The sequence below is a fragment of the Neoarius graeffei genome, chromosome 23 (assembly GCF_027579695.1).
Source record: "Neoarius graeffei isolate fNeoGra1 chromosome 23, fNeoGra1.pri, whole genome shotgun sequence".
In the NCBI taxonomy this organism is placed as follows: domain Eukaryota; kingdom Metazoa; phylum Chordata; class Actinopteri; order Siluriformes; family Ariidae; genus Neoarius; species Neoarius graeffei.
The window spans coordinates 29,138,456-29,166,346 of NC_083591.1; the positions used below are offsets into that span (position 1 = coordinate 29,138,456).

The window sequence follows — 27,891 nt, forward strand, 5'->3', positions numbered from 1 at the left end:
TGCCGAGTCTACGATAACCTGTTTGTGCCTCACTCGACCTATTGCCCGTTTCACCGTTTTACGATTTTGCCTGCCATTCTGGGTTGTTTACCTGCCTTCACTTGTATTAATTAACACACCTTCTGCACTTACATCCGTTTCCCAATCTCTGACAGAATACAGCTCCCTGACAAAGAGAATGCACATTTACCTATTCATACGCACATCATGTTCAGGAACAAACTAATGTTAATGGCGCTAAAACAGCCACCGTCAAATGTTGCAGTTGGAGTGTTGGACTCGACTCAGATCAACAGTGGACTCGACTCAAATTTTTTTTAATGACTTGGATTCGACTTGGACTTGAACACTGGGGATTCGAGACTGGACTTGGACTCAAGGTTTAGTGACTCGACTACGACACTGACATGGACAAAGAAAAAACCTTATGGAGGAAAGTTTTATGATCAGAGAAGATAAAGATTGAGTTGTTTGGCCACAATGACCAGAGGAATGTTTGGAGGAGTAAAGGAGAGGCATTCAACCTCAAGAACACTGTACCAACTGTTAAGCAACAGTGTTGGGCATTGTTAAACAAAGTTGATGGAATAATGAAGGAGGACTACCAAAAAAATTCTTCCGCATAACCTTCCGCATAATCATTAGCTACAGTGGTGCTTGAAAGTTTGTTAACCCTTTAGAATTTTCTATATTTCTGCATAAATATGACCTAAAACATCATTAGATTTTCACACAAGTCCTAAAAGTAGATAAAGGGAACCCAGTTAAACAAATGAGACAATCAGGTGTGAGTGGGCAACCTGTTTTATTTAAAGAACAGGGATCTATCAAAGTCTGATCTTCACAACACGTTTGTGGGAGTGTGTCATGGCACGAACAAAGGAGATTTCTGAGGACCTCAGAAAAAAACATTGTTGATGCTCATCAGGCTGGAAAAGGTTACAAAACCATCTCTAAAGAGTTTGGACTCCACCAATCCACAGTCAGACAGATTGTGTACAAATGGAGGAAATTCAAGACCATTGTTCCCCTCCCCAGGAGTGGTTGACCAACAAAGATCACTCCAACAGCAAGGTGTGTAATAGTGGGCAAGGTCACAAAAGACCCCAGGGTAACTTCTAAGCAACTGAAGGCCTCTCTCACATTGGCTAATATTAATGTTCATGAGTCCACCATCAGGAGAACACTGAACAACAATGGTGTGCATGGCAGGGTTGCAAGGAGAAAGCCACTGCTCTCCAAAAAGAACACTGCTGCTCATCTGCAGTTTGCTAAAGATCACGTGGACAAGCCAGAAGGCTATTGGAAAAATGTTTTGTGGACGGATGAGACCAAAATGGAACGTTTTGGTTTAAATGAGAAGCGTTATGTTTGGAGAAAGGAAAACACTGCATTCCAGCATAAGAACCTTATCCCATCTGTGAAACATGGTGGTAGTAGTTTTGATTGATTGATTGATTGATTGATTGATTGATTGATTGAAGTGTTTATTTCGAATATCTCATTTCATTATCTCTAGCTGCTTTGTCCTGTTCTACATGGTCGCATGCAAGCTGGAGCCTATCCCAGCTGACTACGGGCGAAAGGCGGGGTACACCCTGGACAAGTCGCCAGGTCATCACAGGGCTGACACATAGACACAGACAACCATTCACACTCACATTCACACCTATGGTCAATTTAGAGTCACCAGTTAACCTAACCTGCATGTCTTTGGACTGTGGGGGAAACCAGAGCACCCGGAGGAAACCCACGCAGACACGGGGAGAACATGCAAACTCCGCACAGAAAGGCCCTTGCCGGCCACGGGGCTTGAACCCGGACCTTCTTGCTGTGAGGCGACAGCGCTAACCACTACACCACCGTGCCACCCTATTTCGAATATGAAAAGCAAAATAATAAAAATAAAATAAACATTTAAGTATAATACATATTCGAAAAGGGGCGGCACGGTGGTGTAGTGGTTAGCGCTGTTGCCTCACAGCAAGCAGGTCCGGGTTCGAGCCCCGTGGCCGGCGAGGGCCTTTCTGTGTGGAGTTTGCATGTTCTCCCCGTGTCCGCGTGGGTTTCCTCCGGGTGCTCCGGTTTCCCCCACAGTCCAGAGACATGCAGGTTAGGTTAACTGGTGACTCTAAATTGACCATAGGTATGAATGTGAGTGTGAATGGTTGTCTGTGTCTATGTGTCAGCCCTGTGATGACCTGGCGACTTGTCCAGGGTCGCTACAGTGACCTTGCCTTTCGCCCGTAGTCAGCTGGGATAGGCTCCAGCTTGCCTGCGACCCTGTAGAACAGGATAAAGCGATAAAGAGATAATGAGATGAGACATATTCGAAAAGGAGTGAGAAGAAGTATAACTTATAAACTCCCACCCCTTCTCCTTAAATAATGAATAACAATAACAAGCGTCCTCGTTACCTGTCTAGATGCTCAAGCATAAACACATATGTATACACATACATATACATACATATCTACATACATATACACATATACATCCCTATATACACACACCTCCCCATACATACATACATACATACATACATACATACATATACCCATATAAAATATATGTATTATAAGCATACATCTTCACATACAGTACGCATGCACAACCCACGCACACAGACACGAAAAGTAACAGAAAAGTGTTCTCATAACACTTAGTGCTACCCATCACCTCCCTCATCCCTGTACCTCTTAAATAGTATCTTTGAACCTCATTTTAAACTGTTTCATGTTTGGACACTGCTTCAACTCCATGGTGAACCTGTTCCATAGTCTCACCCTGCTAACTGAAACACAAAAACTTTTCCTGTTTGTACGAAATAAAGTTAAATTAAAGTTAATTTTTCCCCTTAAATTATAACTCCCCTCATGGATACTGAATAATTTTTGTATATTTATTGGTAATAGATTATTTTTAGCTTTGAACAGTATTTGAGCTGTTTGATAATCCACAATGTCTATAAATTTTAGTAATTTGGACTGTAAAAATAATGAGTTTGTGTGTTCCTGATCGCCAATGTTGTGAATGATCCGTATTGCTCTTTTTTGAATGATGGTTAGTGGCCGTATTGATGTTTTGTAATTGTTGCCCCAAACCTCAGCACAGTATTGAAAGTATGGTGAGACTAGGGAACAGTAAAGAGTATGGAGTGATTTCTGATCCAAAACCTTTTTTGCTTTGTTTATTCTTGCAATGCTTCTTGAGACTTTAGTTTGTACGTGTCTGATATGCGATTTCCAATTGATTCTGTCATCTATGGTTATCCCCAAAAATTTGATGTCGTGAACTCTTTCTATTTCATGGTTTGGGCTTGTTTTGCTGCATCTGGGCCAGGGCGGCTTGCCATCATTGATGGAACAATGAATTCTGAATTATACCAGTGAATTCAAAAGGAAAATGTCAGGACATCTGTCCATGAACTGAATCTCAAGAGAAGGTGGGTCATGCAGCAAGACAATGACCCTAAGCACAGAAGTCGTTCTACCAAAGAATGGTTAAAGAAGAATAAAGTGAATGTTTTGGAATAGCCAAGTCAAAGTCCTGACCTTAATCCAACTGAAATGTTGTGGAAGGACCTGAAATGAGCAGTTCATGTGAGGAAACCCACCAACATCCCAGAGTTGAAGCTGTTCTGTAGGGAGGAATGGGCTAAAATTCCTCCAAGCCGGTGTGCAGGACTGATCAACAGTTACCGGAAACGTTTAGTTGCAGTTATTGCTGCACAAGGGGGTCACACCAGATACTGAAAGCAAAGGTTCACATATTTTTGCCAGTCACAGATATGTAATATTGGATCATTTTCCTCAATAAATACTGTAAATGACCAAGTATAATATTTTTGTCTCATTTGTTTAACTGGGTTCTCTTTATCTACTTTTAGGACTTGTGTGAAAATCTGATGATGTTTTAGGTCATATTTATGCAGAAATATAGAAAATTCTAAAGGGTTCACAAACTTTCAAGCACCACTGTAGATGGTTGAAACTTGGACACAATTTGATGTTGCAACAGGACAATGTCTCCAAACACATCAAAGCTGGTTGTAGAATGGACAAAGCAGGCAAATATTAGGCAATAGCAGTGTTCTCCCCAGGATTAAAATAAAGCCCTAACTTTTGGGTGGCCCTGCACGGCCCATAGGCTGGAGAGTACATAGACACGGGGGGGGGGGGGGGGGGGGGGGAGTACGAGAGGGGGCTTTCCCCCCTCTTGTTGGAAAACTTTGAAAAAAAGGGAGCCCGTTTGGTGGCATCTGGTGACTTTTAGGAGCATTTTATGGTGGTACAGCAAGTGGAGGTCTGTGATGCTGTGGTTTGCAGCATGGGGTTCATTCATATTAATGAGCTTGTCTAAACTTTTGACTGGTACTGTATATCAATACAATATAGCTGAATACAATAGCCGTAACTAAGTGTATATCAATACAGTGATAATATAATGTAATGTATAATAATTAATAATAATAATACAAGGTTTATTTTTTATGCCATCAAAATTGCTCTTAGCTTTCTATTTATCAATAACTTTCAGCAGTATTTGATAGTGAAATTTTATACTCTAGTATAATTGAATGCTAACTAGTAAGTGCGGTGATGAAAACAAAAATTGTTTGCTGTCTTTTGGATTATAACATAACCATATAGGGCTATTATGAAATACACCCATTAAAAAAGTCGTTTCTTGTGTACTGTGAATTGTGTACTGTATGCTTTCTACCAGGTATTTTTTTTTGTTTGTTTTTTTGCACAGCAAATCTGTAAGAGTCCATGCCTCTTCCCTGATGATTTTACTGAGGCTTACCCAAAACAAGGCATTCTGGGTGATTGCTGGTTGCTGTGTGCTTGTGACATGCTGCTGAAGAGCCGCTATCTGCTGGATCAGGTAAACACAAAGACACCGATCCAAAAACATTATAATATCCTAAAGATGAACATGTTTGTGGTGTAATTTTGTTGTGATGTAGGATATTGATAAACTTTTTCATTGTAACTGAGCAGGAACAGTAGAATTTCTGTTTCATCCATTCTAAGCACGCAGGTGGTGAGAATCATCTGGATACTTTCTTGTGTGGATGTCACACATTACTATCACACAGCAAATATCAGATCAGATATACAACATATGGAGCTATCTACCTAACAGCTTGTGACTATAGGTACAGAGCCAATGGTACCCTGTAAAGCTGGCAGTAGACCGCTATCGTTTTCTGTTTTCTCTTTTGTCACATTCAGTGCATTTTTCAAACAGAAAGTGCGCTTTCTAGAGAGCATTATAAATGTTGAGCTGGTTCCATTTGTTAGAATTGTTCAGCTTGTTGGGTTCACGCACAGTGCTGACAAGTTGGCTTCTACTATACTGCCTTCTCCCCTTTCCGATGTACTATACCTCATTCCAGTGTAATAAAAATATCTAGTTTACCGCTTTACACATCGTGCATGCTCTCATCACTGGTCAATGGTGTGAGATGTAAATATTATGACTTTACGTTTATGGAGAGAATCCCGGCCAGCATGTCTTCTTTGCAGATAAATATGCATAATTAACAGAAATACATAATTTTCAGGGCGGCACGGTGGTGTAGTGGTTAGCGCTGTCGCCTCACAGCAAGAAGGTCCGGGTTCAAGCCCCGTGGCCGGCGAGGGCCTTTCTGTGTGGAGTTTGCATGTTCTCCCCGTGTCCGCGTGGGTTTCCTCCGGGTGCTCCGGTTTCCCCCACAGTCCAAAGACATGCAGGTTAGGTTAACTGGTGACTAAATTGACCGTAGGTGTGAATGTGAGTGTGAATGGTTGTCTGTGTCTATGTGTCAGCCCTGTGATGACCTGGCGACTTGTCCAGGGTGTACCCCGCCTTTCGCCCGTAGTCAGCTGGGATAGGCTCCAGCTTGCCTGCGACCCTGTAGAAGGATAAAGCGGCTAGAGATAATGAGATGAGACGAGACATAATTTTCAACAGTCACATGATAGTAACCTTTTCAAAGTGATAGTAAATTTTTCTGTGACCAAGAAAAATCTTCAGAAAGGCACGTTAGCAAAAATGAGCTATTTTATAAAATGTTGACAGAATTGAATAAATAAATTTCATAATACATAAACTATTTATATCAAATCTAATAATTAATTATCATTAAACAAAGTGTTTTCAGGCATTTATTTATTTATTTAAAAATTAATGTTAAAAGGCCAATTGATGATAAAGTAATAGAACTACAGTGGTGCTTGAAAGTTTGTGAACCCTTTAGAATTTTCTATATTTCTGCATAAATATGACCCAAAACATCATCAGATTTTCACACAAGTCCTAAAAGTAGATAAAGAGAACCCACTTAAATAAATGAGACAAAAATATTATTCTTGGTCATTTATTTATTGAGGAAAATGATCCAATATTACATATCTGTGAGTGGCAAAAGTATATGAACCTCTAGGATTAGCAGTTAATTTGAAGGTGAAATTAGAGTCAGGTGTTTTCAATCAATGGGATGACAATCAGGTGTGAGTGGGCACCCTGTTTTATTTAAAGAACAGGGATCTATCAAAGTCTGATCTTCACAACACGTTTGTGGAAGTGTATCATGGCACGAACAAAGGAGATTTCTGAGGACCTCAGAAAAAGCGTTGTTGATGCTTATCAGGCTGGAAAAGGTTACAAAACAACTACTACTTGGGGTTTTACGGCAATTGGCAAACAGTGTTTTGGTGCGTTACTGCCACCAACTGGTATGGAGTGTGGATCGGGATACTAACGACATCTTTTAAAAAAATCTTTTTTAATTCTCTCCATCAGTTTCACTCTTCTGAGATACTGAAACAAAAAGAAATAACATTTCTCTTCAGAGCTTCTTTGTAAAAAAGCCCACAAATCCAAATTTAACTTAAGTTTTTCAAGGTTCAGTCTCAGTTCCCTTCTCATCGTTTCATATTTTGGACAGTATATCTCATCTCATTATCTCTAGCTGCTTTATCTTGTTCTACAGGGTCGCAGGCAAGCTGGAGCCTATCCCAGCTGACTACGGGCAAAAGGCGGGGTACACCCTGGACAAGTTGCCAGGTCATCACAGGGCTGACACATAGACACAGACAACCATTCACACTCACATTCACACCTACGGTCAATTTAGAGTCACCAGTTAACCTAACCTGCATGTCTTTGGACTGTGGGGGAAACCGGAGCACCCGGAGGAAACCCACGCGGACACGAGGAGAACATGCAAACTCCACACAGAAAGGCCCTCGCCGGCCACAGGGCTCGAACCCGGACCTTCTTGCTGTGAGGTGACAGTGCTAACCACTACACCACCGTGCCGCCCATGTGAGAAATGTTGTTATTATTATTATTATTATTATTCCATCACTGATTTGTTTCAAATTACTAATATTAAATTCTGGAACTATGAATGAGATACCAATTCTGTTAGCTGTATTCTTTGAAGCATCTGTGTAGATTTGAACAAAATTGCAATAATTTCCTATATAGCTTTTTATTACTTGTGGATGTAAAATAAACTTTTTGTCATTGTTCTTTCTGTCAAGCAATATGAGATCTACTCCAGCATCATGTAGTATCCATGGATGTATTGCTGAGAGTGGGACTGTAGGACGTTTAATTCTATTATTTCTAGTTCTTTTGCTTTCTGCTCAACTGTCTATCCAAAGCTTTTTGTTTCCCTCCTCTCCTTTTCCCAACACGGTTTCAGTGTATCTTGTGTTGGATGTTCTTCATTATGTCCTTTTAGATTAACCCAGTAACTTAAAGTCAGCTGTATTCGTCTTAACTCCAGTGGCATTTCTCCCTTTTTGACTTGTAATGCTGATATTGAGGTTGTTCTGATGGCACCTGAACATAGTCTTAAAGCTTGATACTGAATCTTGTCTAACTTTTTTAGAGCTGTATTTGCTACAGAACCAAATGCTACACAACCATAATCTAATACTGATTTTATTAATCCTATGTAAATAGTTTTCAGTGCTGTTCTCTCTACTCCCCATTCACTCCCTACCAAGCATCTCATTACATTTAATGCTTTTTTTTTTACATTTGTCAATTATTTTCTGAATATGTACTACCCATGTCATTCTTTCATCTAACCATAATCCTAAAAACTTACATTTTTTTCCACTTTCTCCAATTCTTGATTATATAATTTCAATTTAAAGTTATTGCCAACGCTTTTCTTTGTAAAGAACATTTTGTTTTATCAACTGAAAATTTAAATCCTCAGTTAAATGACCATTCTTCTATTTTAGCACTAGCTTCTTGTAGTTTCTTTACAATAAATTCCAGATTCTTAACTCTCTTCCAAATTGCCCCGTCATCTGCCAACAGAGAGAATCCCATTCCTTTCTTTAACTTCAAAAAACATCATTTATCATGATAGAAAATAACTCGCTATACTTCCTTGAGGCATTCCATTTTCAACAATATAATTTCCTGAGTAGCACCTTCCTACTCTTACTTGAAAGAAAGAAAGCACAACTTTATTCATCACACACTTGCAAAATTCCTCTCTGCATTTAACCCATCTGAAGCAGTGAACACACACGTGCACACACACGTGAGCAATGAGCACACACATCAGGGCTTTACATTAGCACCCGCCCACCCGCCAAATGCGGGTAAAATTCGGCTTTGGCGGGTAATAACTTTAGTCTCACTAGCCACTTTGGCGGGTGGTTTATTCTGTGGTATATTTTAATTGCAGTTTTCTCTGAAGGCATCTGATATAATAAACGCATTGCAATGTAATATTACGCGCCTACAACTGCCATGAGCACCTGCATAAACATTGACAACATGTTAGAATTGTTTAGAATGTTCGTTAACGTCTCAGATAAAATCAATGATATGGTAACCTGCGGTTAATGAACGAAGCAACAAAGTTGCTGACGACTGACAAGCGCACTATGTGGCGGCATATAGCTAGCTGGAGTTTCAAACCCTGCTGCTCAGGGAAAAAGGGGCAGAGATGAGCAGTGCCAGAGGCAGCATTTTAAAATCACCGAGGTCCGTGATGCACAAAGTGCGCGCTGAAAAATTTTCGACATATTTAAATGAGAGGGATGAATTACACGTCACACAAGGGATCTATTCCTGAAATTACTTTTAATGGTGTTTGAACTGAATATCATCAGTTTTGAAAAAAAAAATCATGCATGTGGCAAGAGTAAGAATAATTTAAGCTTGTTTAATGGTTTGATCTGGCCCAAGCAATGAGGACAAAAGATACCCTAACCATGTAGCCTATGTAACTAAGATACATTAACAATCTGGCATCCGTTACACCTACACAAAAAAAAAAAAAAAAAATTCTGGGAAAAAAAAAGTATACACCACCATGTTTTAGGCAAAGTTATCCAAGGCAAACATAAGTTGAAACTTTCCACTCTATTGCTATGGCTTATCGAATGATTTATTTTTAAAATCACAAACAAGGTAGGCTACAACTGCACTGCTTCGAAAGTGTAAATTGAACAGCTTGATGAAAGTGCGCTGATGGTTCCCATGGAAACCCCGTGTCTCCTGCACTGCGTTCCTCCCCCGAGTCACGCGCTCATTCGCTTTTGTGTTTTTGGTCTCAGAGCCGTGCACACGAAACAGACACAGAAGACAGAATCAATGTTTAACATAATTAACAATGCACTTTTTATGGAGAAGTTTTAATGTTACTCTTTATTTTTTTATCCAGTTGAATATTTAGCGTACAAATGTATTTTCAGCTCTTAAAAATGACCGAGGTCCAGACCTCGGTGGCCTCATAGCTGGCTAAGGCCATGGAGATGAACAAGACACTAATAGGAAGATAAGACAGTTCAATGGCAAATGGAAGTTCGGGCAAGATTGGCTAGTCTCGTCTCATTATCTCTAGCCGCTTTATCCTGTTCTACAGGGTCGCAGGCAAGCTGGAGCCTATCCCAGCTGACTACGGGCAAAAGACGGGGTACACCCTGGACAAGTCACCAGATCATCACAGGGCTGACACATAGACACAGACAACCATTCACACTCACACCTACGGTCAATTTAGAGTCACCAGTTAACCTAACCTGCACCCCGAGGAAACCCACGTGGACACGGGGAGAACATGCAAACTCCGCACAGAAAGGCCCTCGCTGGCCACGGGGCTCGAACCTGGACCTTCTTGCTGTGAAGCGACAGCACTAACCACTACACCACTGTGCCGCCCCAGACCGCACGTTCATAGCAAAACTGAAAATACCATGTACTGCAACGACTGTAGAAAGTATGGCAAAGACAGGCACCAGTAATTTTAAACTCAAAACTATAAAGGACCACAAAAAGTCAAATGCACACATCAGTACTATAACATCAAAACAGGCGAAGACGGCTGGTTCACTACAGGACAGCATTGCTTTCAAGTCCTTGGCTGTCATGAAGTCGGCTGAGCTGGAGAGGATGGAGCTGCTGTTTAGAAACGTTCACACGATTGGAAAGAAGTTGATCTCGCCCCAGCTATCAACTTATGGCCTGCTGGAAGCCTCAGGTCACAAAGACCATTTTTCATGGACCATTCAGACTCATCTGAGGATAAATGTAGTGAGGACATCTAATGTCTCTCTCTACACATGTTCATACACACACACACACACACACACACACACACTATTAATAGATAATACATAATATACATAATACTTGATAATACACAATACTTGCATATCAAAACATCAAATGTTTTTCAATGATAAATGTTTTGAATTGGACTTTTAATATTAGATTCAGTACAGTTGTACTGAATGTTATTTTTCATATTATATGATATTTCATATTGTAAGGGGCTTGAATTTGAGTTCAATAAACAGAATACTCTGTTTATATTTTTGTCTGAATTGGTTGCATGATTTCATATAGGGAGCTACCTTAACAGCACTGAATACTTGAGTGCTACTGTAGAGATACATTATACGCTGCCATTCATAATTAAATCTAGATTTTCCGAACTTTAATGTATCACGGTGAAGAAAAAACTGCAATTTCCTGGCAACAAAATTGTGGCTAGTGAAAAGGCTGAATGGCTAGTGACTCGGGAAAACCACTAGCCACAGTGGCCGGTGAGAAAAAAAGTTAATGTAAAGCCCTGACACACATACCCAGAGCAGTGGGCAGCCATGCTAACAGCACCCGGGGAGCAGTGGGGAGTTAGGTGCCTCACTCAAGGGCACCTCAGCCCAAGGCCATCCCATATTAACCTAACCACATGTCTTTGGACTGTGGGGGAAATGGGAACACCCAGAGGAAACCCATGCAGACATGGGGAGAACATGCAAACTCCACACAGAAAGGCCCCCGCCGGCCACTGGGCTCGATCCCAGAACCTTGAATTGATCTTCCATACAAAAAGTATTTTACCCCTCGATACATTGGTCCTTTAATCCCCAGTTTACTTAGTTTAATTAATAATCCTTCCTTCCACATCATATCATAAGTCTTCTCATCTCATCTCATTATCTCTAGCCGCTTTATCCTTCTACAGGGTCGCAGGCAAGCTGGAGCCTATCCCAGCTGACTACGGGCGAAAGGCGGGGTACACCCTGGACAAGTCACCAGGTCATCACAGGGCTAACACATAGACACAGACAACCATTCACACTCACATTCACACCTACGGTCAATTTAGAGTCACCCGTTAACCTAACCTGCATGTCTTTGGACTGTGGGGGAAACTGGAGCACCCGGAGGAAACCCACGCGGACACAGGGAGAACATGCAAACTCCACACAGAAAGGCCCTCGCCGGCCCCGGGGCTCGAACCCAGGACCTTCTTGCTGTGAGACGACAGCGCTAACCACTACACCACCGTGCCGCCCCTCATAAGTCTTCTCTATGTTGAAAAAAAATGGCTACCACACTTTCCCTATTAATCTGTGTTTTCCTAACTTCATGTTCTAAACATATAACTGGGTCCATAGTGTTTCTGTCTCTTCTGAATCCACTTTTATACAACCCCGATTCCAAAAAACTTGGGACAAAGTACAAATTGTAAAAAAAACGGAATGCAATGATCTGGAAGTTTCAAAATTCCATATTTTATTCAGAATAGAACATAGATGACATATCAAATGTTTAAATTGAGAAAATATATCACTTAAAGAGAAAAATTAGGTGATTTTAAATTTTATGACAACACATCTCAAAAAAGTTGGGACAAGGCCATGTTTCCCACTGTGAGACATCCCCTTTTCTCTTTACAACAGTCTGTAAACGTCTGGGGACTGAGGAGACAAGTTGCTCAAGTTTAGGGATAGGAATGTTAACCCATTCTTGTCTAATGTAGGATTCTAGTTGCTCAACTGTCTTAGGTCTTTTTTGTCGTATCTTCTGTTTTATGATGCGCCAAATGTTTTCTATGGGTGAAAGATCTGGACTGCAGGCTGGCCAGTTCAGTACCCGGACCCTTCTTCTACGTAGCCGTGATGCTGTAATTGATGCAGTATGTGGTTTGGCATTGTCATGTTGGAAAATGCAAGGTCTTCCCTGAAAGAGACGTCGTCTGGATGGGAGCATATGTTGCTCTAGAACCTGGATATACCTTTCAGCATTGATGGTGTCTTTCCAGATGTGTAAGCTGCCCATGCCACACGCACTAATGCAACCCCATACCATCAGAGATGCAGGCTTCTGAACTGAACGCTGATAACAACTTGGGTTGTCCTTCTCCTCTTTAGTCCGAATGACACGGCGTCCTTGATTTCCATAAAGAACTTCATATTTTGATTTGTCTGACCACAGAACAGTTTTCCACTTTGCCACAGTCCATTTTAAATGAGCCTTGGCCCACAGAAGACGTCTGCGCTTCTGGATCATGTTTAGATACGGCTTCTTCTTTGAACTATAGAGTTTTAGCTGGCAATGGCAGATGGCACGGTGAATTGTGTTCACAGATAATGTTCTCTGGAAATATTCCTGAGCCCATTTTGTGATTTCCAATACAGAAGCATGCCTGTATGTGATGCAGTGCTGTCTAAGGGCCTGAAGATCACGGACACCCAGTATGGTTTTCCGGCCTTGACCCTTACGCACAGAGATTCTTCCAGATTCTCTGAATCTTTTGATGGTATTATGCACTGTAGATGATGATATGTTCAAACTCTTTGCAATTTTACACTGTCGAACTCCTTTCTGATATTGCTCCACTATTTGTCGGCGCAGAATTAGGGGGATTGGTGATCCTCTTCCCATCTTTACTTCTGAGAGCCGCTGCCACTCCAAGAGGCTCTTTTTATACCCAGTCATGTTAATGCCCTATTGCCAATTGACCTAATGAGTTGCAATTTGGTCCTCCAGCTGTTCCTTTTTTGTACCTTTAACTTTTCCAGCCTCTTATTGCCCCTGTCCTAACTTTTTTGAGATGTGTTGCTGTCATGAAATTTCAAATGAGCCAATATTTGGCATGAAATTTCAAAATGTCTCACTTTCGACATTTGATGTGTTGTCTATGTTCTATTGTGAATACAATATCAGTTTTTGAGATTTGTAAATTATTGCATTCCGTTTTTATTTACAATTTGTACTTTGTCCCAACTTTTTTGGAATCGGGGTTGTACTTTGATAAACATCCTTTATTTTCTACATATGGTAATCTTTCATTTACCATTCTCCCCATAATTTTCCATACATTGGATGTTAATGCAATAGGCCTATAGTTCCCTGGGTTTGTGCGATCTTTTCCTGGCTTATGTATTGGGACTATGACCACTTCTTTCCAGATTTGTGGTAATTTCCCTTTTTCCCAAACTTTATTATACAATTCCAGTAAAACGTCCTTTGATGTTTCACTCAGATCATGATGTAACATACCGGTATTGTTAGGGTTTTGCTGGGATTCGAACCTGGTTCGTTGGTGTGATGATCCAGCAAACCCCCACTAGGCCACCAGGGGAATGACTCAAATGCAGAGGCGTGAGGCGGAAGTAGAAAAAGTAACAAAAGGTTTATTTATATTATGTACACTATATACAATCCAGGGCAAAACAAAAAAAAAACAAAAACAAAGAGTATAATTCAAAAAGAAAAAGGCAAAAATGCAAAAGCTCAGAAGATCCACAAAACACAGTACAAAGGAAACTGGAGATAAACATAACAGCACAAAGACTCCGTGACAAGAGGACTGAACTCAGGGGTATAAATACACAAACTAATTAAGGACACAGGTGAAGATAATCAGGACAAACAGGCAATTAACAAAAAACACAAAACACAGGAACAGTGGTGGCCTCTAGAGGCCAAAATAAACATGACACGAAAAGGAAATAACAGCAGCCTCTAGAGGCCAAAACAGTCCAAGTCCTAACAGGACCCCCCCCTCTAGGAGCGTCTCCTGACGTTCCCAGGGCGATCCGGATGGGCCGAATGGAAGTCCCGACACAGTTCTTTATCCAGGACATCCCGAGCAGGAACCCAGCAGCGCTCCTCAGGACCATAGCCCTCCCAGTCCACCAGATATTGCAACCCGCCGCGGACCCGGCGGGAGTCAAGCAGGCGATGCACAGTGAACACAGTCTGCCCCTGGAAGATGCGGGGGGGTGGGGGGTTCCTAGGGGCAGGGGCATACGTAGACGTCAGTACAGGCCGCAACAGGGAAACATGGAAAGTGGGGTTGATCCTCAGAGTCCGGGGCAACTGAAGCCGGTAGGAGACAGGGTTCACCCTGCGCACCACCTTGAAGGGGCCAATGTAGCGAGGAGCAAGCTTGCGGTTCTCCACCCGCAGTGGAAGGTCCTTAGTGGACAGCCAAACACGCTGCCCAGGGCGGAAAGCGTGTGCAGGTCTTCTATGGCGGTTGGCCTGAGTCTGGTTGGTTCTGGAGGTCTGTATGAGGGTCTTCCTGACCTTGCTCCAGGTCTTGCGACACCGTCTCACATATTGGTTGACCGAGGGCACCCCTGCGTCCTCCTCCTGGTCCGGGAACAGAGGTGGCTGGAACCCGAATTGGCACTGGAATGGCGACAGCTTGGTGGCTGATGACTGCAGGGTGTTGTGGGCGTACTCTGCCCATGGCAGCCAGGTGCTCCACGATGTCGGGTTATCCATAGCCAGGCCTCGCAGGGTGGTTTCCAGGTCCTGGTTGAGCCTCTCCGTCTGACCATTGGACTGTGGGTGAAACCCAGAGGAGAGGCTGGCAGTGGCTCCGATGACCTTGCAGAACCCGTGCCACACTCGGGAGGAGAACTGGGGCCCTCGGTCTGAGACGATGTCCTGTGGAAGACCAAAGACTCGGAAGACATGATTAAACAAAAGTTTCGCAGTTTCAAGAGCAGAGGGGAGTTTGCACAGTGGTATGAAGCGGCAGGCCTTGGAGAATCTGTCAACTAAGACCAAAATGACCGTGTTACCTTGTGACTCAGGGAGACCCGTGATGAAGTCGACTGCCACGTGGGACCAGGGACGCCGGGGAATGGTCAGAGGATGCAGGAGACCCTGGGGACGCTGTCGTGGGTTCTTGGTTCTGGTGCAAACCTCACAGGACAGGACAAATGACCTTACTTCCTGCTCCATGTTAGGCCACCAGAAGCGTCTTTTCAGGAAGTCCAGGGTCCTCCGAGCTCCCGGGTGGGCGGTGAGAGGGGAAGAGTGACCCCACTGGAGAACCTTGGCCCGGGCTTGATGTGGGACGTACAAGAGGCCCGGTGGCCCCGTCCCAGGACCGGGGTCCTGGCGTTGGGCTCGTCGAACAGCCTCCTCAATACCCCAGCGGACAGGGGCCACAATCCGGGACACCGGGATAATAGGCCCGACTTCATTCTCCCTGTTAGTGGCAGAGAACAGCCTGGACAGTGCGTCAGGTTTGGTGTTCTTGGAGCCGGGACGGTACGAGAGGGTGAAGTCAAACCGACTGAAAAACAGGGCCCACCTAGCCTGTCGAGGGTTCAGTCTCTTGGCTTGCTGGAGGTACTCCAGGTTCTTGTGGTCAGTCCAAACCAGGAATGGATGTTGCGCTCCCTCCAGCCAGTGCCTCCACTCCTCAAGGGCCAGTTTGACCGCTAGCAGTTCTCGATCCCCCACATCGTACCGGGACTCCGCAGGACTCAGGCGGTGGGAGAAGTAAGCGCAGGGGTGCAGCTTTCCTTCCGAACGTTGAGAGAGTACCGCGCCGACACCACTGTCCGAGGCGTCCACCTCCACGATGAATGGTTGGGAGGTGTCCGGGAGGACCAGAATGGGTGCCGTGCAGAAGCGGGCCTTGAGGTCTTTGAACGCCTTTTCTGCCTGAGGAGACCAGCCATAAGATCCACCTGTCCCTTTGGTGAGGTCTGACATGGGTGCTGCCACAGAACTGAAGTTCCTGATGAACTTGCAGTAGAAGTTAGCGAATCCTAAGAACCGCTGAACCTCCTTAACGGACTTGGGAGTAGGCCAGTCCCGGACGGCCAGGGTCTTGGCAGGGTCCATTTGGAGTTGGCCTGTCCGTACAATAAATCCCAGAAAGGAGACCTCGGGAACATGAAATTCGCATTTCTGGGCCTTGGCGAACAGATTGTTCTGTAGCAGCCTCTGGAGAACCTGGCGGACATGGTGGCGGTGCTCCTGCACGGTCTTGGAAAAGATAAGGATGTCATCGAGGTAGACAAAGACGTACAGGTTAATCATGTCCCTTAAGACGTCGTTGATTAGGGCCTGAAAAACAGCTGGTGCGTTGGTGAGTCCGAAGGGCATCACCTGGTATTCGTAGTGCCCAGACGGGGTGTTAAAGGCAGTCTTCCACTCGTCTCCCTGTCGGATACGGATGAGGTGGTATGCGTTCCGTAGGTCCAACTTGGTGAAGACGGTGGCGCCTTGGAGCAGGTCGAAAGCAGTGGACATCAGCGGAAGGGGATATCGGTTGCGCACAGTGATCTTGTTCAGGCCCCTGTAGTCAATACATGGTCGAAGCCCCCCATCCTTCTTGCCGACAAAGAAGAAGCCGGCACCAGCAGGTGAGGTGGAGGGTCGAATGAACCCAGAGACCAGGGCGTCTTTGAGGTATTCCTCCATGGCCTTGCGTTCTGGCTGAGAGAGGGAAAACAGTCTGCCACGAGGAGGGGTAGTCCCAGGGAGCAAGTCGATGGCACAGTCGTAGGCCCGGTGCGGAGGAAGAACGGCGGCCCTGCTCTTGCTGAATACCTCCTTGAGATCCCAGTACTCTGTGGGAACTTGAGATAACTCGGTGAGATCAGGGGGCTCGGCAGGAGACACAGGAGAGCTAGAGAGCAGACAAGAGGCATGGCATGCAGGGCCCCATTCCACAACCTGGCTTGTTACCCAGTCTATGCGAGGGTTGTGGCGAGTAAGCCAAGGAAGGCCTAGAATAACTGGGAACTCAGGTGAAGGAATCAGGTGCAGGGATATTTCTTCCTTGTGACCTTGAGACTGGAGGAAGACTGGAGAAGTAACTTGAGTGACTCTTCCATCACCTAACGCTTGGCCATCGAGGGCAGACACAGACAGAGGGACTTCAAGAGGTGCAGTAGGTATATTGATGCTTTGGGCGAAGTGAATATCCATAAAGTTCCCAGCCGCCCCTGAGTCTATCAAAGCTTGACAAGAGTGGACAGACTCACCCCAGGAGATGGAGACCGGGATGTAGATTCCTTGGCCAGGGAGTCCGGGAGAGAGGGTAGGCCCCGTCACAACCCTCCCTCGGCTGGACGGGGCGGTCCTTTTCCCAAGAGTTCGGGACATGATGCTCGGAAGTGACCAGGCTTGCCACAGTAGATGCAGCACTTGTCCCTCCTTCTGCGCTCCCTCTCAGATGCGGAGAGGCGAGTACGACCCACTTGCATGGGTTCTGGACAGTCACTGAAGGAGGTAGACGGTCTCCAGGTAGAGGTAGGGAGGCTGGGGGGGCTCAAGGCTTGGTGGCGTTCTCTCATCCTGTTGTCCAGACGAATAGCATGTGAGATGAGGGTTTCGAGGTCACTTGGGCATCCAATAGAGGCCAGACCGTCCTTGATGGGGTCAGACAGACCATGGTGGAAGGCTGACACCAGGGCAGTCTCGTTCCATCCACTTACTGCTGCGAGTGTTCGGAACGAGATGGCGTAATCTGCGACGCTTCCTCCTTGCCGGATGGACATGAGCTTTCGGGCTGCGTCGGTACTGATGTCTGCCTGATCGAAGACCCGAAGCATCTCTTCAGAAAACAGCTGGAAATCAAAGCACTCAGGTCCCTGTCTTTGCCAGATAGCAGTAGCCCAGGCTCGCGCCTTACCAGCTAATAAGGTGATCACAAAGGCAATCTTGCAGCGATCCGTAGTGTAGGTGGTAGGCTGAACCTCAAAGGTGAGTTGACACTGGGTAAGGAACTCTCGGCACTCACTGTGCTTGCCGTCATACCTCTGTGGTGCAGGAAGGCTGGGTTCGCGAGGTGAAGAAGGCAGCATGGCAGGAGGCACTGGAGCAGGAGTGGGAGCTGGATCAGGAGTGGGAGCTGGATCAGGAGCAGGAACTGGATCAGGAGCAGGAGATGCAGGCAGAGATGTCAGCTGTGCCAGGGTTTTCCCAATTTGCTGAAGCAGTTCCTCGTGGCGAGCGAGGGCCTCACGTTGGCTGGTGAGCGTACGTCCATGAGCGTCCATGGTCGCTCCGAAGCGTGTCAAAGCTGCCATAATTCCCTGAAGGTTGGCCGGGTAGACAGTTGAAGCAGCCTCTGCTGAGTCGGTCATGACGGAGTCTTTCTGTTAGGGTTTTGCTGGGATTCGAACCTGGTTCGTTGGTGTGATGATCCAGCAAACCCCCACTAGGCCACCAGGGGAATGACTCAAATGCAGAGGCGTGAGGCGGAAGTAGAAAAAGTAACAAAAGGTTTATTTATATTATGTACACTATATACAATCCAGGGCAAAACAAAAAAAAAAAAACAAAAACAAAGAGTATAATTCAAAAAGAAAAAGGCAAAAATGCAAAAGCTCAGAAGATCCACAAAACACAGTACAAAGGAAACTGGAGATAAACATAACAGCACAAAGACTCCGTGACAAGAGGACTGAACTCAGGGGTATAAATACACAAACTAATTAAGGACACAGGTGAAGATAATCAGGACAAACAGGCAATTAACAAAAAACACAAAACACAGGAACAGTGGTGGCCTCTAGAGGCCAAAATAAACATGACACGAAAAGGAAATAACAGCAGCCTCTAGAGGCCAAAACAGTCCAAGTCCTAACAGGTATTCCATCTTTTCCTGGTAATGATTGATTTCTTAGTTTTTCTGACCGCATTATTCAGTTCTGCCTTTGTGAATGGTACACTTGTTCACTGCTGTCTTCATCTTGCTGTAATAGTTCCTCATTCTCGGCTACTGTAGCGTCCCTTCCTCTTCACCCCTCTTCACTAATATTATTGGAGCTATGAACTTTTTTACAAAAGTCTGTACTAACATCTCCGCTTTCTCCTCATCTGTCACAGCTGAAATTGTGTTGTCAATTAAGATTGGATATCCATACTTTTTTTTAATCCCATTCATTCTTTTTATCATTTCCCATATTTTAGGAATTTCTGTTTCTCGTCTTACCGAATTACAAAATGTCCTCCAAAAAATCTTCTTTGCACTTTTAATTGTTTTCCTTACATTAGCTTGCAAACTTTTATATTCAATAAGATTCTGGAAGTTAATATTTCTTTTTAACATTCTAAAAACTTTTATTTCGAGATTGTATAGCTCCCTTCCTTTGAATTATTTGTTTGGCCCCTAGAATGGCATCACAGACAGACAGGTTTAATTCATCAACATCCTGATTAGCATCCACTTTCTGCATTTCTTTATCACTAATCTGTTTGAATTTTTCTCAGTCAGCACTGTTGAAAACCCATCTGTCTAATCCTCCAGTACGACTCAGGCCTACCTCAATTATTATAGGATAATGGTCACTTCCTACTGTTGTTTCCTTTATAATTTCCCAAGTGCAAATACCCGCCGGAAAGAGGCACTTGCGCGCCCATGCACGTAATACGCACCGGTCCCTGGCAATTTTTTTTTAAATGATGCAACACGGTGCATTGAAACTGTTGCATAACAGTCAATAGGGGAAGGTATGATTTATGAATTAGATCTAGATAGTCATATATTGTAATTGGATGGCTGAAGCTGAAAATAAAGCTGGCACTTGGTGAATATCAGCTGGTTGTTTTATTCTTTTTCAGTTCTTATTCCATAAATATGTCACTAATATCGTTGAATGTTAATTATAATAAGTCTTCAATCAAAAACAACCACAGCAACTTTTGGCAAAAAAAAAAAAAATCTCATTAATATTACCAAAAAGAGTGACTTTCAGGGAGGCCTGCAAGTGCCAGAAAATGCACTAGAATGCATCTCTGAGCATGTAGAACCCGTGAGCTTTCAGGGGCCTAAGGCGGCCCCCGAACCCCTGCCGATTATGACTGGTGCCACTTTGCTGATATTTTGGTCTAGTTAGAACCTTGGAATGATCATGTGATATGCGTGTTCAGACGTGTTATTATGTACAGAGATTATTTCTGATACAGAGCTAAAATGCTCATTGGGACAGAAATGGTTTCCGTTTTAAAACTAAAACATATTAGTGTGAATGTAGCCTACATCCTTATTGGTACCTTGAACCAATATGGCCATTTTGCTCTGACGTCTCTTATTAACAAGGTGTTTGTTACTCACGCAGTGTTTTGCTTTTCGCACCATGCTGTGCGAATTGTAGAGACTGTGTGTCAAAATCCCAGGAGATCAGCAGTTTCTGAAATACTCAAACCAGTCCATCTGGAACCAACAACCATGCCACAGTCAAGTCACAGAGATCATTTTTTATGTGAACCTTAACTGAAGCGCTTGACCTGTATCTACATGATTGTGCTGTTGCTACTTGATTGGCTGATTGGATAACTACATAAACAGGTGTATAAAGCATTTGGTGAGTGTACTAGACATAATAATCAATAATATGCATAATATTACCTCCAAAAACTTGCTTATACTAAAGGTAAATTACTTAAGATAAATTGCCCCTAGGTGTGAATGCGTGTGTGCGTGATGCCTTGTGGCGCACTACCATCCTATCTAGGGTGTTTTCCTGTCTCACTCCCAGTGTTTCCAGGATAGGCTCTGGGTCCACTGTGACCCTGGCAAGGAAAGCAGTTTCTGAAAATGAGTGAGTGACTGAATGATAGATAGTAACTTTATTTATTTATTTTTTTTAATATGTTGAATAATGGCGGCATGGTGGTGTAGTGGTTAGCGCTGTCGCCTCACAGCAAGAAGGTTCAGGTTCGAGCCTCGTGGCCGGCGAGGGCCTTTGTGTGCGGAGTTTGCATGTTCTGTCCGTGTGGGTTTCCTCTGGGTGCTCCAGTTTCCCCCACAGTTCAAAGACATGCAGGTTGGGTTAACTGGTGACTCTAAATTGACCGTAGGGTGTGAATGTGAGTGTGAATGGTTGTCTGTGTCTATGTGTCAGCCTGGCCTGGCGACTTGTCCAGGGTGTACCCCGCCTTTTGCCCGTAGTCAGCTGGGATAGGCTCCAGCTTGCCTGCGACCCTGTAGAACAGGATAAAGCAGCTAGAGATAATGAGATGAGATGATGTTGAATAATGTGTGGGTGGCACAGTGGCACAAGTAGTAACATTGCTGCATCACAGATTCTGGGTCCCTGGTTCGATTCTGAGCTTGGGTTACTCTGTGTGAAGTTCCTCATGTTCTTACTGTGTCCACATGGGTTTCTTCTGGGTTTTCTTGTATTCTATGATCTCTCCAGTATCCTCCCACCTCCTGAAAACATGCCAGTAAGTTGACTGGTGACTTTAAATTGTCCTAAAGGTGTAAATGAGTGTGTTAAATGTGTGTTCACCTGTTTCCCTGCAGTTGACTGGCTCAGTCCCAGTGTTGGCCAGCATTCCCAGGTTAGGCTCCAGAGCCACCGCAACCCTAACCGAATAAAGAGGTTACTGAAGATGAACGAATAAATGAATGATTCAGAATAAAAATTGTAGTGCCTTGCGTTCCCAAATCAGGGACTAGAAAACAGTCACAATGAAATGAGACTGAGTGTGTGTATGATTGTTTCAGGTAATGCCCCCTGGACAGTGTATTTGGGGGCAGAAAGGTTATACTGGTCAGTTTCGGTTCCAATTCTGGAGGAATGGCCACTGGACAGAAGTTCGGATAGATGATCGACTGCCCTGCATCAACAACACACCCTGCTTCTCTCGCTGTCGCAACCCTATGGCTTTCTGGGTAGCATTGTTGGAGAAAGCATATGCAAAGTGAGTACTATGGGACTATTCATTAAATTAATTAGAATAAACTCAATATTGTTATTCCATATTTAGTCTCATGGCCTTCATCCATGTTGCTGATAATCAAACACAACCATGTCAAACACATCGAAATCACTCCCTTCTGATAAAATGCTTGTGTAGCTGACAAGTGTTTCTTGAAATAAATCTCAGTATCACTGTTATATTCAGAAATGTAGAGTTTGTGTGTGGTTTTCTTATTTCCTGTCAATTTATACTCTATATAGAAAAGTTTGTGTACATCTGACCATCACACCAATATGTGCTTTGTGAACAATCCATTCCAAATTTATACCATTCCAGTTCATCCCAAAGGTGTTTAGTGGGCTTGAGGTCCGGGCTCTGAAGAAGAAACCTAAGAAGAAACCTTTATTTGTCACATGCACACTTCAAACACAGTGAGATTCATCCTCTGCATTTAACCCATCTGAAGCAGTGAACACATGTGCACACACACCCAGAGCAGTGGTCAGCCATACTACAGTGCCCAGGGAGCAGTCAGGGGTTAAGTACCTTTGCTCAAGGGCACTTCAGCCCAAGGCCACCCCATGTTAACCTAAATGCACATCTTTGAACTGTGGGGGAAACCGGAGCACCTGGAGGAAACCCACGCTGACACGGGGAGAAACTCCACACAGAAAGGCCCCTGCCAGCCGCTGGGCTTGAACCCAGAACCTTCTTGCTGTGAGGTGACAGTGCTAACCACTACACCACCGTGCAAAGCCACTCGAGTTTTTCAACCTTGTCAAACCATGCCTTTGTTGACCTCGCTTTGTGCACAGGGGCATTATCATGCTGGACCAGGTTATGGACCTTTTTATGTCTCATCTAATGTTACAGTATACAACCCCGATTCCAAAAAAGTTGGGACAAAGTACAAATTGTAAATAAAAACGGAATGCAATAATTTACAAATCTCAAAAACTGATATTGTATTCACAATAGAACACAGACAACATATCAAATGTCAAAAGTGAGACATTTTGAAATTTCATGCCAAATATTGGCTCATTTGAAATTTCATGACAGCAACACATCTCAAAAAAGTTGGGACAGGGGCAATAAGAGGCTGGAAAAGTTAAAGGTACAAAAAAGGAACAGCTGGAGGACCAAATTGCAACTCATTAGGTCAATTGGCAATAGGTCATTAACATGACTGGGTATAGAAAGAGCATCTTGGAGTGGCAGCGGCTCTCAGAAGTAAAGATGGGAAGAGGATCACCAATCCCCCTAATTCTGCGCCGACAAATAGTGGAGCAATATCAGAAAGGAGTTCGACAGTGTAAAATTGCAAAGAGTTTGAACATATCATCATCTACAGTGCATAATATCATCAAAAGATTCAGAGAATCTGGAAGAATCTCTGTGCGTAAGGGTCAAGGCCGGAAAACCATACTGGGTGCCCGTGATCTTCAGGCCCTTAGACGGCACTGCATCACATACAGGCATGCTTCTGTATTGGAAATCACAAAATGGGCTCAGGAGTATTTCCAGAGAACATTATCTGTGAACACAATTCACCGTGCCATCCGCCGTTGCCAGCTAAAACTCTATAGTTCAAAGAAGAAGCCGTATCTAAACATGATCCAGAAGCGCAGACGTCTTCTCTGGGCCAAGGCTTATTTAAAATGGACTGTGGCAAAGTGGAAAACTGTTCTGTGGTCAGATGAATCAAAATTTGAAGTTCTTTATGGAAATCAGGGACGCCGTGTCATTCGGACTAAAGAGGAGAAGGACGACCCAAGTTGTTGTCAGCGCTCAGTTCAGAAGCCTGCATCTCTGATGGTATGGGGTTGCATTAGTGCGTGTGGCATGGGCAGCTTACACATCTGGAAAGACACCATCAATGCTGAAAGGTATATCCAGGTTCTAGAGCAACATATGCTCCCATCCAGACGACGTCTCTTTCAGGGAAGACCTTGCATTTTCCAACATGACAATGCCAAACCACATACTGCATCAATTACAGCATCATGGCTGCGTAGAAGAAGGGTCCGGGTACTGAACTGGCCAGCCTGCAGTCCAGATCTTTCACCCATAGAAAACATTTGACGCATCATAAAACAGAAGATATGACAAAAAAGACCCAAGACAGTTGAGCAACTAGAATCCGACATTAGACAAGAATGGGTTAACATTCCTATCCCTAAACTTGAGCAACTTGTCTCCTCAGTCCCCAGACGTTTACAGACTGTTGTAAAGAGAAAAGGGGATGTCTCACAGTGGTAAACATGGCCTTGTCCCAACTTTTTTGAGATGTGTTGTTGTCATGAAATTTAAAATCACCTAATTTTTCTCTTTAAATGATGCATTTTCTCAGTTTAAACATTTGATCTGTCATCTATGTTCTATTCTGAATAAAATATGGAATTTTGAAACTTCCACATCATTGCATTCTGTTTTTATTTACAATTTGTACTTTGTCCCAACTTTTTTGGAATCGGGGTTGTATAAAGAAATCTGATACAACTGTGCGCTTTCAACTTTGTGGCATCAGTTTGAGGAAGACCCACATATGGGTGTGATGGCCAGTTGTGCCCAGACCTTTTTGCTATGTAGTGTATTTTCCAGTGCACAAAAATGCATATTTTGTCTGTCTGTTTTTCTAAAGGCTGCATGGTTCATATGAGCATTTATGGGCAGGACAGGTGTGTGAGGCAGTGGTGGACCTGAGTGGGGGAGTGGCTGAACGCTGGAGTTTAAAAAAGTCTATGAGCACACCTGGAGGGAGGAGCTTGTTCCCAGAGCTCTCAGAAGAGATGAGGAAACGGAGTTACATCAGTTGTTGTGTACATGAAGCCCCTACAGGTGAGTGGGAGAACAGCACAAGTAGAGTATGTAGTTGTGATTTTGATAAATTAGTGACAAATCAATAAGCGTGAAGAGGACATCAGAAGTCCTGCTGCAGCAAACACAGTTAATAATATTACAGACACAGTAATTACTACTACATGACTATTAGTACTGCTATTAATACTATTAGTAAAATGCTAAATGTATTTAATTTTTTTTCAAAGCCATACATTCATTCATTATCTCAAACATTCATTAGGACTATCTGTAATAGGCATTCAGGTAGAAAATATTTATTGCCAGTTGTCAGTAGGTGTGGCGTATGATGAGGAATAATATACCGTAAGAATATGAGTTTTAATCAAAGTTGTAAGCAATACTTGTTTCAGTGACTCAAATTCAACGTGCTGCACGCTGGCAACTAGCTAGCTAGGTACATGTGGCCGAGAAATAAATCAGTACAGCGAACAGATTGCAGTCTGGTTAAATTAGAAATGTATTTTATTGGTTGATATATGTAAATGAATGTTTGTTTGGCTGATGAATCCTTTGTTTGAAACTAACATGACCACATTACTTTCTGGCCATCAGCCCCCACTGGCACACTCACAGAATCACATCACTGCTACAGTCACAATTAAAGTAGGAAGTGGATCACACTACTGTGGGGCATGTTAGGGGGTAGCATTCTTTTTATACATTTATAAAACATGTTTTGTCAGTAATCACCATCATGCAATTTTATAAGGAAATCAGCTGGTGGGTTTTTCTAAGCATCTTGAAAAATCTACTACTGTTCTTCTTAAGCCTGTTTCTGTAGGTAATCAAATAAAATCTAAATGATGATTTTTCATTTTTCTGAAAAGTTGTCTATGTAACAGAGGTGGATAAATTACTACCTCACGCACCTGTGACAAGCATATTTGTGTCCCGCTGTTGTGGGGTGGTCCTCCCCCCATTCTTAGTTGCAGTCAAGTAGGTTCAACAAAGTATTTAAAAAGCCTGTGAAAACCTTCCTTATTGACTTTATAATAACAAAGGTTCTTATTGATATTTATGATTTATTTAAACTTAAAGGGGTACCAAATATAATATATACAGTTGCTGATGTGACAAAGTAACGTATTCTTAAGTATTCTATCAAATTTATATACTAGAAAACAACGAAATATCTTGGTAATTGTAAATATAATAGTCGGTACGCTAAACGGCACAAGAGTCGCCATTTTTAAAAGACCGTGATGTCAGCCCTACCCACTGCACTAGGAGAGAAGCGTGTAATCATGGCGTCGGGCGCATCAAGTGAAAGCGATAGCTCTGTCGAATCATACGAAGAGATCCCACAAAAGACACGTCTGGAGGATCGTTATGCTTTCCATCGGTCCTGTTATTACACCCGAAAGCAACACACTGTGGCATTGTGTAGCCGATCACATACAGTTCATCCTACTTTCCGATTCACAGGTGCTAGTCCCAACCTCAATGAGCCAACACAACTGGGCACATACATACGTCATGAGTGTTACACAGAGAAAATGAACGTGCATTCTGATTGGATAAAATTAATATCATGGCGGGCTGTTCAAACTGCGGAAATAGTTTGCTCGAGCTACTTTCAAAACACTATAACTTTCCAACCTTAGAACAAAAAACTTTTGTAAGTCTTGAATAAGGTTCGTTAATGTGTGTTTTATTGTTATATTTACTCTATATATTGCCCTCTGTTCCCCTTTAATGCGCTTCATGTAATGCTGAAATGATATCGCACACTGTTAGGCTTTCATGAATGAGTAAATTCTTTGCGCTTGTTCTTTTATGAGAATGTTGTGAGCCAACTTGTATTACTGAATAGAACAAGACACATAGATCCTGTGATGCTCTTGCTGAAAATATTCTTCAGTATTTTATCCTCCCAATACTCACATAAAGTGCTTCAGTGAAATTTATCAACATCCAAGTTAGCAAACAATTGTTTTGGGCGTTATATTGTTTAAAGGTAAATCCCCTATCCTGGACAGTATACTAAATTGTTTCGCTTAGGCTTTATCAAAGCACTTAACTAATTCCCCATACTTTATTCCATTACATTACCTAACACTTTTTAACATTAGGTTTCCAGGCAACCAAAAAGTTAGATTGGGCAGCACACTGAAGTTTTTTGCTTGCCTGGTGGGCTTGCTAAATGAATTTGTCCACTCATCTTAATATCCTCCTTTTGTTAAAGACAGGATAAGTCTGCAAAAGTCTGAGACACCCCAAATTGTTGCATTATAGATGTCTTCTGCTTTATATTAGTCATTCATCTCATTATCTCTAGCCGCTTTATCCTTCTACAGGGTCGCAGGCAAGCTGGAGCCTATCCCAGCTGACTACGGGCGAAAGGCAGGGTACACCCTGGACAAGTCGCCAGGTCATCACAGGGCTGACACATAGACACAGACAACCATTCACACTCACATTCACATCTACGGTCAATTTAGAGTCACCAGTTAACCTAACCTGCATGTCTTTGGACTGTGGGGGAAACCGGAGCACCCGGAGGAAACCCACGCGGACACGGGGAGAACATGCAAACTCCACACAGAAAGGCCGTCGCCGGCCACGGGGCTCGAACCTGGACCTTCTTGCTGTGAGGCGACAGCGCTAACCACTACACCACCGTGCCGCCCCTTTATATTAGTAAAAATGTTTTTTTGGTTTTTTTCACAGATAATTGTTAAAGAAAGGGTAATTTCTTTAACAATTATCTGTGGAAAAAAACAAAAAAACATTTTTACTAATATAAAGCAGAAGACATCTAGAATGCAACAATTTGGGGTGTCTCGGACTTTT

At 43.4% G+C, this 27,891-nt stretch overlaps 1 protein-coding gene across 3 annotated transcripts in view; it reads left to right on the plus strand.

Moving 5' to 3' along the window:
* Positions 1-27,891, plus strand: part of capn10 (calpain 10) — a 79,089-nt gene that overhangs the window by 8,901 nt on the left and 42,297 nt on the right. For all 3 annotated transcript variants that reach the window (XM_060906030.1, XM_060906031.1, XM_060906032.1), the window contains exons 3-5: positions 4,759-4,890; positions 22,037-22,233; positions 24,878-25,074. In XM_060906030.1, coding sequence (XP_060762013.1) covers positions 4,759-4,890; positions 22,037-22,233; positions 24,878-25,074 — 526 coding nt within the window. The remainder of the gene's footprint in view (positions 1-4,758; positions 4,891-22,036; positions 22,234-24,877; positions 25,075-27,891) is intronic.